The 11,982-nt window shown below is 50.2% G+C and overlaps 1 protein-coding gene across 1 annotated transcript in view; it reads left to right on the top strand.

The window, feature by feature from the left end:
- Positions 1-7,353, top strand: part of ACSBG2 (acyl-CoA synthetase bubblegum family member 2) — a 34,385-nt gene extending 27,032 nt beyond the window's left edge. The window contains 7 exon segments of the mRNA XM_039221342.1: positions 896-1,113; positions 3,303-3,442; positions 3,552-3,798; positions 5,045-5,153; positions 5,416-5,512; positions 6,934-6,979; positions 7,199-7,353. Of these exon segments, the coding sequence (XP_039077273.1) occupies positions 896-1,113; positions 3,303-3,442; positions 3,552-3,798; positions 5,045-5,118 (679 nt within the window). The 3' untranslated portion in view covers positions 5,119-5,153; positions 5,416-5,512; positions 6,934-6,979; positions 7,199-7,353.
- The last annotated feature ends 4,629 nt before the right edge of the window (positions 7,354-11,982 follow it).

The following is an 11,982-nucleotide window of genomic DNA, read 5'->3' on the forward strand; positions in this document are numbered from 1 at the left end:
CGGAGGCCACCCTACTCCAGCAGGACCTCGTCTTAATTTAACTCGTTACACTGGCAGTGACCCTGTTTCCAAATACGGTCACACTGTGAGGTGCTGGGGGCTCACAGTGCAACACGTGGGGGGGGGGGTGATGGGCACGACTCAGCCCCTAACACCCTCGTGGGGGCAAGACCACCACAGCACTTCCATGGAGTTAAGCTGGCGAAGCAGTGATGGGACGGACATACTTCTATCCCAAACAAAAGCATTTTCCATGTGAAAATGAACACAAAACTCGTCTTCTCTGAACGGTCACTTGCTCTCTGGAGCTTGGGAACCATATGAAGTCAGATAAGCCAGTGTCCTTTGCTTTCTGGGTCCGTTACGGTATTCCAGCTTCCAGTCAGTCTGGACTCACACCCCCATGCTCAGGAATCCAGTGGATCTGGCCGGTGAGAGGTTCTCATCCAGGAGAGAACGTTCCGTGTCCGAGCAAACAGCTGCCGTCTTTAGCAGCGGCGTAATATCCACGGCGGGCACAGGCCATTGCTCACTCAACGGGTGCTTCTGGTGGTGGGACACTTAGGGCTCTTTCTCCATCCTCCTCGCCACCATCGATGCTGAAGCAAACGCTTTGCATACGCACCATATACTGTGCTAAGCCAACTGGTTAAAAAGAAAAAAAAAGGTATCTCAACACAACTTTTCATTTATATTCCTTTTGTTATGAGTGAGGTTGGAGAAAATAATCTTTTGCGTGTATTCAAAATTCACTTGTATTTCCTTTTTTTGGAACTCTCTGCGCCCATCGGGTCCTGGAGAGGGTGAGCCTAGGCTGCAGACCCCGCACTGACCTGGGCGGGTACCCTGGTCTCCGAGCGCTGACCGCCTCCCTCTGCCCCCCCGCCCCCGGCAGCTGAGGCAAGGTCATGGACGGATGCAGGAGCATACTACACCAACAGAACAAGGACAGCGTGGGGGAGATCTGCATCTGGGGCCGGCACGTCTTCATGGGCTACCTGGACATGGAAGACATGACCACCGAGGCCATTGATGATGAAGGCTGGCTGCACACCGGCGACCTGGGCTACGTCGACAACCAGGGCTTCCTCTACATCACTGGCCGCATCAAAGGTACCGGGGCTGCCCCTGCAGGCCCGCCAGCCCTGATCCCTGAAGGGCCCGACTCCCAGCCCCCCACCCTGCGTGGGGTAGGACCCACACAGCTGTACAGTGGACAAGCCCCCACCCCCGCAGAGGGCCATCCAGGATTTGGCCCCTGGAAGAATGGTCCTGGGGGAGACATCCGTGCTAGCTCTGAAATCTATGTAATTGTCACAGTTCAGTGAGGACGAGCAGAAATGCTGTAGAGCAGGGATAAGCCAGCTCTTCCTGTTAAGGGCCTAAGACTAAACTTTCTTCGGATCTGTGGGACGTACAGCTGTGGCACAGCTGCTCAACTCAGCCACTGTGGTTCACGCGCAGCCATGGGCAACATGCAGACACACAGACGTGGCCATGTGCCAATGCTAATGTCATATAATCCTCATGCATTGCAAATGTTATTATTCCTTGGGTTTCCTTCCCACCGTTTAAAAGTATAAAAACCAGGGCACCTGGGTGGCTCAGTTGGTTGAGCATCTGACTCTTGATTTCGACTCAGGTCATGATCCCAGCATCATGGATCTGAGCTCTGTGTCGGGCTCCATGCTCAGCATGGAGCCTGCTTAAGATTCCCTCCCTTTCTCTCTCTCTCTCTCTGTCCCTGTCTCCCAGTTGTGTTCACTTGTGCATGTTGTCTCTCAAAATAAAATAAATAGAACAAACTATTTTTAGCTCACGGCCAGACAAAAACATAGAAGGCTGGATTGGACTCAGCCTGTAGTTTGCTAACCTGTGATGTAGACCGAGCATCTGATAGTGAGCCTGACACAGGTAGTTAACTATTCAGTAAGGGGGCTATGTTAGCATCATTTCCATGATAAGCAACAGAAAACCCTTCTTATATAGGTTTGAGCGAAAAAATGGAAAAGTCCCAAAGGTCTCACTTCAGGCTTGGCTGGATCCAGGTGCCCGAAACAACATCACAAGGAATTGCATTATCCTTCCCTTCCTGAGCTGTCCTTGGTGTTGGGGCCCTTCCTGAAGAGGCTTTTCCCATTTGGTGACAAGATGGCCACCAACAGTCAAGGCTCGCCCTAACCAAGGGACAGCAAAAGTTTAGGTCTGACTCTCACTGGATCCCATTTCAAAATGAATCACTGTAGAGAACAGAACACACTGACTGGTCAGACCTGGTCACATGCTCATCATAGCAGTCTTGGCTCAAACCACAAGCATTCACCATGGAGAAGAGTCCCCTAAAGAAACGGCAGGGATGGCTGCCTGGAAGAGGAGTCACTGGCAGACACCACCACAGGTGTCCGTCACACAATCATATTATTACTACTGCTGTAGTGACCTTGGTACGGAGAGCTGAAGGAGCACAGGATTAAGACAGGTCTTGGGCGGGTGGGATGGGAGGCAGCCAGCATCCTTGGATGAAAGAGCAAGTAAGGAACGTAGATAGGGCAGGAGCAGCCCTTGGAGAATCTGAGTGGCTGGGGGAAGAGTGACACAGTTCTCTTAAGGCGGGCCCAAGTTAGGGATGCTACCTAAGGACTTAGGTTGTTTGGGGTGGTAGAAAATTCAGGAGACAGAGAGACCAGGCACAGCCAGGAACATTCTACTGTCTTCTAAGCAAGACATACCGGAGGGCCTGGGTCAGGGTGCAGAGGACCAAGAAACAGGCAAAGCATTAACACAGCACTGTCCAAGTGTTGTGTGCACAGGACTAGACATTTGCTGGGGGTTTTAAGGAGACAGGGGAAAAAGAGCAGAGTGAGGCTGGGTCTGTGGACTAGAGAAGGGCATGGTGGGAGTCCCGGCCACAGGCAGGGGTCCTCCTCTGCCTCTGGGGGTTTTCTTTTTTTTTTTTAATTTTTTAAAAATGTTTTATTTATTTCTAGGAGAGAGAGACAGAGAGAGAGAGAGAGAACAGGGGAGGGTTAGAGAGAGAGGGAGTCACAGACTCTGAAACAGGCTCCAGGCTCTGAGCTGGCAGCCAGCACAGAGCCCGACGCAGGGCTCAAACCCACGAACCGCGAAATCATGACCTACGCAAAAGTCGGATGATCAACTGACTAAGCCACTCAGGCGCCCCTGCCTCTGGGGTTTACTAAGGGGGTGGTCATCCGTGCCAGCATATGTCCCCTCTGGTCCTCGAGGGCACGAGCCTTTTGTCCTGTCACCGTTGAGCCCTCACCGAGCCACGTTTGTTCCAGAAATCCTCATCATGGCGGGCGGTGAGAATGTGGCCCCGATCCCCATCGAGAACCTGGTGAAGGAGAAGATCCCCATCATCAGTCATGCCATGCTGGTGGGGGATAAGGCAAACTTTCTGAGCATCCTGCTGACGCTGAAGGTAACGTGGGCTTACTGTCCCGCGGGGGTCTCTGCCCCACTTCCTGGTCAGCAGGGTGGCCAGGGACTGTGTGATCGCTGGGTGGGGTGACGAGGCTCTCCTGGGGCAGTGTCAGATGGATGGGATAACGGGACAGCCAATGGACGACCTAAGCATGGAGGCCCTCAACTTCTGCCGGAACCTGGGGAGCCACGTGTCCACCGTCTCTGAGATTCTGGAGCTGCGGGACCCCCTGGTCTACAAGGCCATCCAGGAGGGCATAGATGCCGTGAATAAGGAAGCCATCTCCAATGCACAGAGGATCCAGAAGTGGGCCATCCTGGATAAGGACTTTTCTATCCCCAGTGGAGAGCTGGGTGAGTAGCCTGGAGAGCAGGTGGCATCTGGCACTTGGAGGCTGGTCCCTTGCTAGTGTCCAGGGCCACACAGGCTCTAAGGAGACGTGCCCTTTGCAGGGGGTCAGAGGGTCCACCTCTAGCTCATTGGTGCCTAGCTCCCCCCCCACACACATACACAAAGTCCCTTCTCCCCAGGGCAGCATGTTTCCACTCTATAATAAAAGCCAAACTCATTATGACTCTTCATGACCTTTCTCCTATTGACCTCTCCCCTTTCACTTACTCTACACCAACTGCACAGGCCTCCCTGCTGTCCTCACAACTCCCCAGGCAAATCCTGTCTCAGGGCCTTTGCACCTGCTGTGCCCGCTGCCTGGAATGCCCTTCCCTCTCAATTCTTTGGCTCCTTCTCATTGTCCAGGTCTCACCTTACAGGTCACTTCCTCGGAACGGCCTTCTCTGGCCATCCTGACTACCGTGACTCACTGTCACCCCTCATAGGGCAGCCCTGTAGCACCCCATCACGCCTCCTACACTGCCTCCACTTTGCTCCCGTTAACACATCATAGTCTGAAGTTACCCTGTGTACTGGCTGATTCAGGTCTGTCTGCCCCCGCCCCCCCGCTCTCTCCAGGATGGGGGAGGGGGGGCTTGCTTCCTACCAGTGTCCTTTCTGGGGCCTGCTCTCAGCACTCAGCTATAATCTGATGGCATCGACGCAGAGAGTTAGAGTGAAAGCAAGCACGCAGCCTTGGACAACTTGGGTTTAAATCCTGTCCCCTCCAAGCCTTGGTCATTTTAACTACAAGTTGAAAATGCAGCCCTCATGGTGCTGCTCAGGACGGGGCCGGGGAAGCCTGAACCCCACAGTGACCCAGAGCCTGTGAGCAGCCTGGGCCGTGGATCAGACAACTCCGGAATTAATGTCTTGTCCCTGGGGGGCACATGCTGGGCGGCCTCAGAGCTCCTGGCCCTGAGACGGTTCCCTCACCTGGAAGAGGAGGGGGCGCACCCCTGTGCTGGGTGCCCGGTCCACATCAGGCAGAGCTCAGCAGGCTGTGTGCCCTCCAGCCCAGCGGCCTCGCCGCAGCCCACGGTGTGAGGGTTTGGCCCCGCACTGAGGGTGGAGGGGATGCACCCAGGAAGTCAATGGGAGAGCCAGCCCCGGCCTGCCCCCCGCCACGGGGACCCGGCTGCCCACACACGCACAGGACATGTGGACTTTTATTCCCCATGTAGGAACTGGTTTCTCCTTTCTCGATAGGTCCGACGACAAAGATTAGGAGACCTTTTGTGGTCCAAAAATACAAAAGGCTAATTGAAAGCTTCTACTACTGACTTCTCTGGTGGAGCTGCTCCCGGCTGTCCCCACGGTGAGACGGGCTGGGCTGGGCCTTGACCGAGCCCCACAGAGGTGGTCTCCCCCGTGTGGCAGGTGGGGCCGTGGGCGGGGCTCATGCACACACGCTTTCTGTGCCAGGGTCATGGCGGGTCCTGCACTCTCCTCCATGGCTGGCCGCCAACACTGTTAGGTGTTCTTCCTGACTTTTCTACCTTTGTCTCAAAGAAGGAGCAGAGCAATCTTCCCATCCAGCACCAGATCTTGTTGTTAAATGCCCAAATGTTTCACCGTAGCTCATCAGGAGGAGGCCTTTTGCTGGGAATGTTCATGGGGGGAGAGTGCTACGTGCCGGGAGCCCAAGGAGTGAGACACGGTGACCCATCGCAGACGGTAAGGGCTGGGATCTCGGAAACCTCCCGCCTCCCGACCCCACCCCTCTCCCCAAGCCTCACCCACAGGACCCCCCGCAGCACCAGGGGTCCGCATAGGTCTGGAGGAACCCAGCTGGATGCAACAGCAAAAGGACAGCAAGACACATTCTCAGTTGTCCTAAAAGCCACTGGTAATCTTTCCATGTTCAAATCACGGTCTTCAGATGCCCCGGCCAGCTCACCTGTAGCGGCCTGCTGGGGCTTCTGCAACCAAGTGCCCTGCAAAGTACCGGCTGGGTTGGCTGGTTCGAGGGCCGTCTCCTTGGCCCCTAGATGCCACCTGTGTCCACATTTCCCTTTTTCACAAGGACGCCCGTCCTCCTGGACCAGGGCCCGCCCTAATGACCTCATTTTAACTTGATCACCTCTGTGAAGACTCCATCCTCAAACACAGCCACATTCTGAGGCCCTGGGGGTTAGGGCTTCCACAGACGGAATCCGGACAGGGCGGGGGTGGAGGGAGGCACATGGGGTGGCCCATCACACCACCACATCCTTTTCTTTTTCTTCACTGTTAACTGGTTTCACTCCTCCACACCTTCATTTGCCAAAGTCTCGCGGGTGGGCCCAGTAGTTAAACAAATCACACGTATCATTCCACATCTTTTGTGAGACTTCCGATTGCACTTTGCAGTTGGGTAAAAAACCGTCTGACATTGACATATGGGGGCGGGAGAGATGGGCCCTCCACACCTGTGCTGACCAAGATGGTAGCCATCCAAACTGAGATGCGCCAGAAGCGCAAAGAGATACTGGGTTTTGACAGCTGGGTATGAACTATAGGATTTAAAATACCTCATTAATATTTTAAAATATTGAGTACATGTTGAATTGATACTATTTTAGAAATACTGGGTGACAAAAATATATTATGTACATTAATTTCACCTATTTTTTGCATGTGGCTACCAGAAAAATTTTATTTACAAACTTTAAAACTTTTTATTTTATTTATTTAAAACTTTTTAACGTCTATTTATTTTGAGAAAGAGGCATAGAGTAAGTAAGGGAGGGCCAGAGAGAAAAGGAGACACAGAATCTGAAAAAGGCTCCAGGCTCTGAGCTGTCAGCACAGAGCCTGACGCGGGTGCAAACTCACAAACTGCAAGATCATGACCTGAGCTGAAGTCAGATGCTTAACCAACTGAGGCACCCAGGCGCCCCTAAAATTTTGAATTACATAGATGGGTTACATGATATTTCTCCTGGACAGCACTGCTCTAAAGTTCACTGGAGAGAGATTCAATTGTTTTTCTAATTTATAAACTAATACATTCATTCAGGAATATTTTCATCCCATGGTAACCGTCGGGTCTCAGAGAATGAACACATCGATTTCAAGGCTCTCCAGGTAATAACTGACCTTTCCTCTCCCTCCAGGTTTTAACAGGAAGACCCCACTGTCACACAAGATCCACCACTCTGGGTAGGGGCATTCTCTCCCTGATTTCCTATGGGTCAGTCTCTTGATTATTCACCTGTTGAAGAGGTACCCCTCAGGGGCCTGCTGTGCCTTTGGCTGGATCATCACAGATCTCTGAATTCCTATGAACCTTCGAGGCATGACCCCAGGGAAGCTTATGGGGAGGTCTAAGAAGAATTTCACATCTTGTGAGTTCCAATTCGATTTTTTTTCTCTCCCCAGAGGACTGAGACATCAGAAAGAAAAGCCTTCACAAGTCTGGAGAAGTGGGTCCCCAAACAACTCACCTTCCTAGAAGTAACCTGGAAACAATTGCAATAAGTAGTGATAATAAAGCACGTCAGCATCCCAGGTCCTGACCTGGAGCCAGATTCAAACATTTCGTCCTTTGTTGAGAAGTTCAGACTCTGAAATCAGTTCCAGGTCCAAATCCTGGCTAGCTATGTGAGTCCAGCCTTCTGAGTCTGGAGGGGGTGGGACTCTGTAAAAACAGACCCCCCCACACCTCCCAGGAAGGTGAAGGTGAGGGTAGCATCTGAGACCCGAGAGCCCTCAAAACAGGCAAGCTGTTACCATCAAAGCACCATCAGTCCTGGTGAACAGCTGATTCTTTTTTTTTTTTTTTTTTTTACAAATAGTTTATTGTCAAATTAGTTTCCACATAACACTCAGTGCTCATCCCCAAAGTGCCCTCCTCCATGCCCATCCCCCCTCCCCCCACATCCATCAGTCCTCAGTTTTTGTCAGCATTCAAGAGTCTCTCATGGTTTGCCTCTCTCCCTTTCCCCCACCATTTCCGCCCTTCTTCTCCCCCTTGTTCCTCCGTCAAGTTCCTCCTAATCCTCCTATACGTGCAAAGATATGATATTTGTCCTTCTCTGTCTGACTTATTTCGCTCAGCATAACACCCTCAAGGTCCATCCATGTTGCTACACATGGCCAGATTTCATTGTTTCTCATTGCCATGTAGTATTCCATGGTATAGATAAACCACATCTTCTTGATCCATTCATCTGTTGATGGACACTTAGGCTCTTTCCATGTTTTAGCTATTGTGGAGAGTGCTGCTATGAACAATGGGGTACATCGAACAGCTGATTCTTGATGAATCCCATTTTGGGGGATGAGTTTCCCTGTTATCATAAGGCCCAAAATAAGAGCAACTTAACAGAGAGAGAATTTCAGGGGCACCTGGGGGGCTCAGTCAGTTAAGCCTCCGACTCAGTTTCATCTCTGGTCAGGAGCTCATGGTTCAGGAGTTGGAGCCCCACATCGAGCTCTGCACTGATGGTGTGGGGTCTACTTGGCATTCTCTTTCTCCCTCTCTCTCTGCCCCTCCCACACACTCTATCTCAAAATACATAAATAAAAACAAAAGGAAGTTCATTCTTCCATCCAAAAGTCCACGTACAGACAGATCAAAGCTGATCCAATAAATCCAGTGTTGGTCCCTGAAAGACCAGCAGAGAGGACACCTATCAGGCCAAGGGAGGCCAGCCTAATAGAACAGAAGGAGGAAAATGTCCAGTCTTTTAAGGTTCTAGATACCCAGAGGCAGCCCAAGGCCCCTTTTCTTTTTAAAATATGGGTATAAATAGATAGGAAATGCACGATGGCATTCTCCTTGCAAAAAAAATAACAATGCAAAGCACATAAGGGTAAAGTCATTTTTGGTGGCCTCCCTGATCCATCTGGTGGGTTTGGTTTTAATATGTAAGAACAGTCCATCTCCCTCTTGGGAAGACTCTGTATTTGCCAGTTTGCCTGCTCACTAAAACTTACCTGTAACCCCCAAATCAAAGCTGCCGGCACCTTTGTGGTCCTCTGTGGGCACGCGCAAAGCAGCAAAAACCCTGAAGGTCCTACGTTCACACTCTCAGCTGAGGTCAAAGACGGTGCTGCCTCGGCTTCTCGCTTGAGCCCATCATATAAACACACGTCCTTCTGGGGGTCTGTTTAGCATCATGTTTTTGCATTGCTGTTGGGTGATTTCACTGTTACAAGTGGCCCCCAAGTCTAGTGCTGAAAGGCTGGCTAGTATCCCTGAGGGAAAGAAGGCTGTGATGAGCCAGGGCGGGAAATGCAGGTGTTTGATAACCTTCACTCGGGCATGAATTACACTACTGTTGGCCAGGAGTTCAGTGCTAGTGAATCCACAATGTGTATTAGCTAAGCTGTCACTGGACAGAAAACACGTGTAAACAAGGTTAGGTAGCGACCGGCTGATAAAAATGCTGTGACAGAGGCTGCCGGGAACCTGACTCTATATTTCTCCCAAGAGCAATGGTTCAATATTTGCTACTTCAGTGTTCACAGCACCTTTATAAACATAACTACCACGAATAACAAGAATCTACTATATATATGTCACGTAGGAAAAAGATATGCGTGTGTGATAGAGATGGGGGGATTCATTTTTACACATAAAAATATATGAGACACGCGCTCTTCCAGGCAGGGGAAGGTTAGCACGGTGGTTGAGAATGTGAGGCGGGGGTAGATCAGCAGCTCCAGGGAGGAGCAGGGGGCAAGCTTAGAGGCCACGGGTGTGGAACGGAGGGGCACACAGACACAGCAGGCTGAGGAGAGGAATGGTGTGGTCAGGAGGCTGGATACACTGGACAAATAAATAAATAGATTTTTTAAAAACTGGAAGCCAAGTTTCTCATTGCCAGAGAAAAGACTTAGGAAAAGGCTACAAAGAATCATGAGGTATTATATTTGAAGTGGAGGTACTGTAAAAACTCATAGTTTTATTTTTTTAATATTTATTTACTTTGAGAGAGAGAGAGAGAGACAGACAGACAGAGAGAGCATGAGTGGGGGAGAAGCAGAGAGAGGGAGACACAGAATTGAAGCAGGCTCCAGGCTCCCAGCTGTCAGCACAGAGCACAACACGGGGCTCGAACTCACGAACCGTGAGATCCTGACCTGAGCTGATACGGAGTCAGATGCTTAACCAACTGAGCAGCCCACCCAGGCGCCCGTGAGGTATATTTTAAACAACTGGATGTGTAAGAAATTGAGTTTGCTACCATCTTTCCCTTCTGATAGCGTAGGGCGATCAACATAACTTCATATACCCTTGGGACCTAGAAAATCATCTTTTCCAAGTTAAAGACAAAGAAACTGGGGTTTGGCACCCGAGGGCTTTTGAGCTAGCAGGTCCCAAGCTGCTGTGAGGAAGTAAACAGCACAGGGCCAGTTCCACGGGGCCCCCCTCCGGCTCCTTTACATGACAGAAGCGTGGCCCAGTCTGGTCAAGAGGAAACCCGAGATGGGGTGCACTACAGAACGTAAGGCCCCAGCTCTTCAAGCCGGGGCAGGGATGAGAGACAGAGAGGGGTCTGAGAAGACGTGACACCAAAGTGCACATGACCCGGGACCAGAAAGGGCGGCCGTACTGGCTCACTTAGGAAAACACGCATGGGGGGGGGGGGAGGCGCCTGGGGGGCTCAGTTGGTTAAGCGTTCGACTTCGCCTCAGGTCATGATCTCACAGTTCGTAGGTTTGAGCCTTGCATCGGGCTCTGTGCTGACAGCTCAGAGCCTGGAGCCTGCTTCAGATTCTGTGTCTCCCTCTCTCTCTGCCCCTCCCCCACTTGTACTCTGTCTCTCTCTGTCTCTCAGAAATAAACATTAAAATAATTTTTTTTTTAATATCACACACCTAAATGTAAAAGCCAAAACTACAAAACAGGGGGGAAAAAAGGGAAAATCTCTGTGCCCTTGGATTCAGTAAAGATTTCTTAGATATGATACTAAAGCACAAAACATAAATTAAAAGAAATGACAAAACTGGACTTCACCAAAATTAAAAACTTTTGTCCTTCAAAAGATACTGTCAAGTAAACCTTAACTTTGAAAGTGAAAAGGCAAATGTATTTTAGAATCATGGATCTGCTAGAGGTGTCTGGGTGGCTCAGTCAGTTAAGTGCCCGACTTTCGATTTCGGCTCAGGTCATGATCTCACAGTCATGAGATGGAGCCCCATGTCAGGCTCTATGTGCTGGGCATAGAGCCTGCTTAGGATTCTCTCTCTCTCTCTCTCTCTCTCTCTCTCTCTCTCTCCTCTTCCTCCTCCTCCTCCTTTGCCCCTCCCCTGCTCTCTCTCTCTCAAAAATTAAAAAAAAATTAAAAAGAATCATGTATCAGTTTAAGGACTTGTAGCCACAATATGTAAAGAACACTACAACTCAACAATAAAAAAGCAAATGACTCAATTTAAGGATTTGGTGGGACCTCTCACTAAAGACAGACAAGTGGCCACTAAGTATGTGAAAAGATCCTCAACGTCATTAATCATCAGGGATATGTAGTCAGAACTACAACTCAATAGCCCTTTACACCCACCACAATGGCTAAAAATTAAAAATCTGATAATACTCAGTGTTGGCAAGAATGTGGAGAAACTGGAACCCATATACATTGCTGGTGGGAATCCAAAATAGCACTGCGACTTTGGAAAGCTAATTTAGAAGTTTCTTCAAGTGTTAAACAAGGAGTTACTATATGACCCAGCAATTCAGCTCCCACATATATAGGATGCCACGGGGAAATGGCACAAGAACTTGTTGTATACCGATGTTTGTAGCAGCATTACGCATAACCATCAAATGCTGGGAGAAAATCCAAACGGGCAAAATTCATCGATCCATCAACCAATGAATCGCTACACAAAACACAGTACATCCAACTCACGGAAAGCCACACAACCACAAAAGTGCTCCAACAATAACACGTGCAGATGAACGTGCGCTAAGTGGAAGGCGTCGGACACAAGAGGCCACATGTGTTACTCTGTTTATATGACATTTCTGATAAAGGCAAAGCTACGGAGACAGAGCACAGGTCAACACAGAGCGCGGGTCAGCAGTCGCCCGAGGCTGCGGTGAGCAGTGTGACCGATCTCACACGAGGGACCTTTTCAGGGTAACAAAGCATCCAAAAATTAGAATATGGTGACAGCTTCACAACTGTACAGCTTTATTGAAAATCACTGTACTG

This window comes from Hyaena hyaena, unplaced genomic scaffold, assembly GCF_003009895.1.
Source record: "Hyaena hyaena isolate Hyena2069 unplaced genomic scaffold, ASM300989v1 scaffold_988, whole genome shotgun sequence".
NCBI lineage: Eukaryota > Metazoa > Chordata > Mammalia > Carnivora > Hyaenidae > Hyaena > Hyaena hyaena.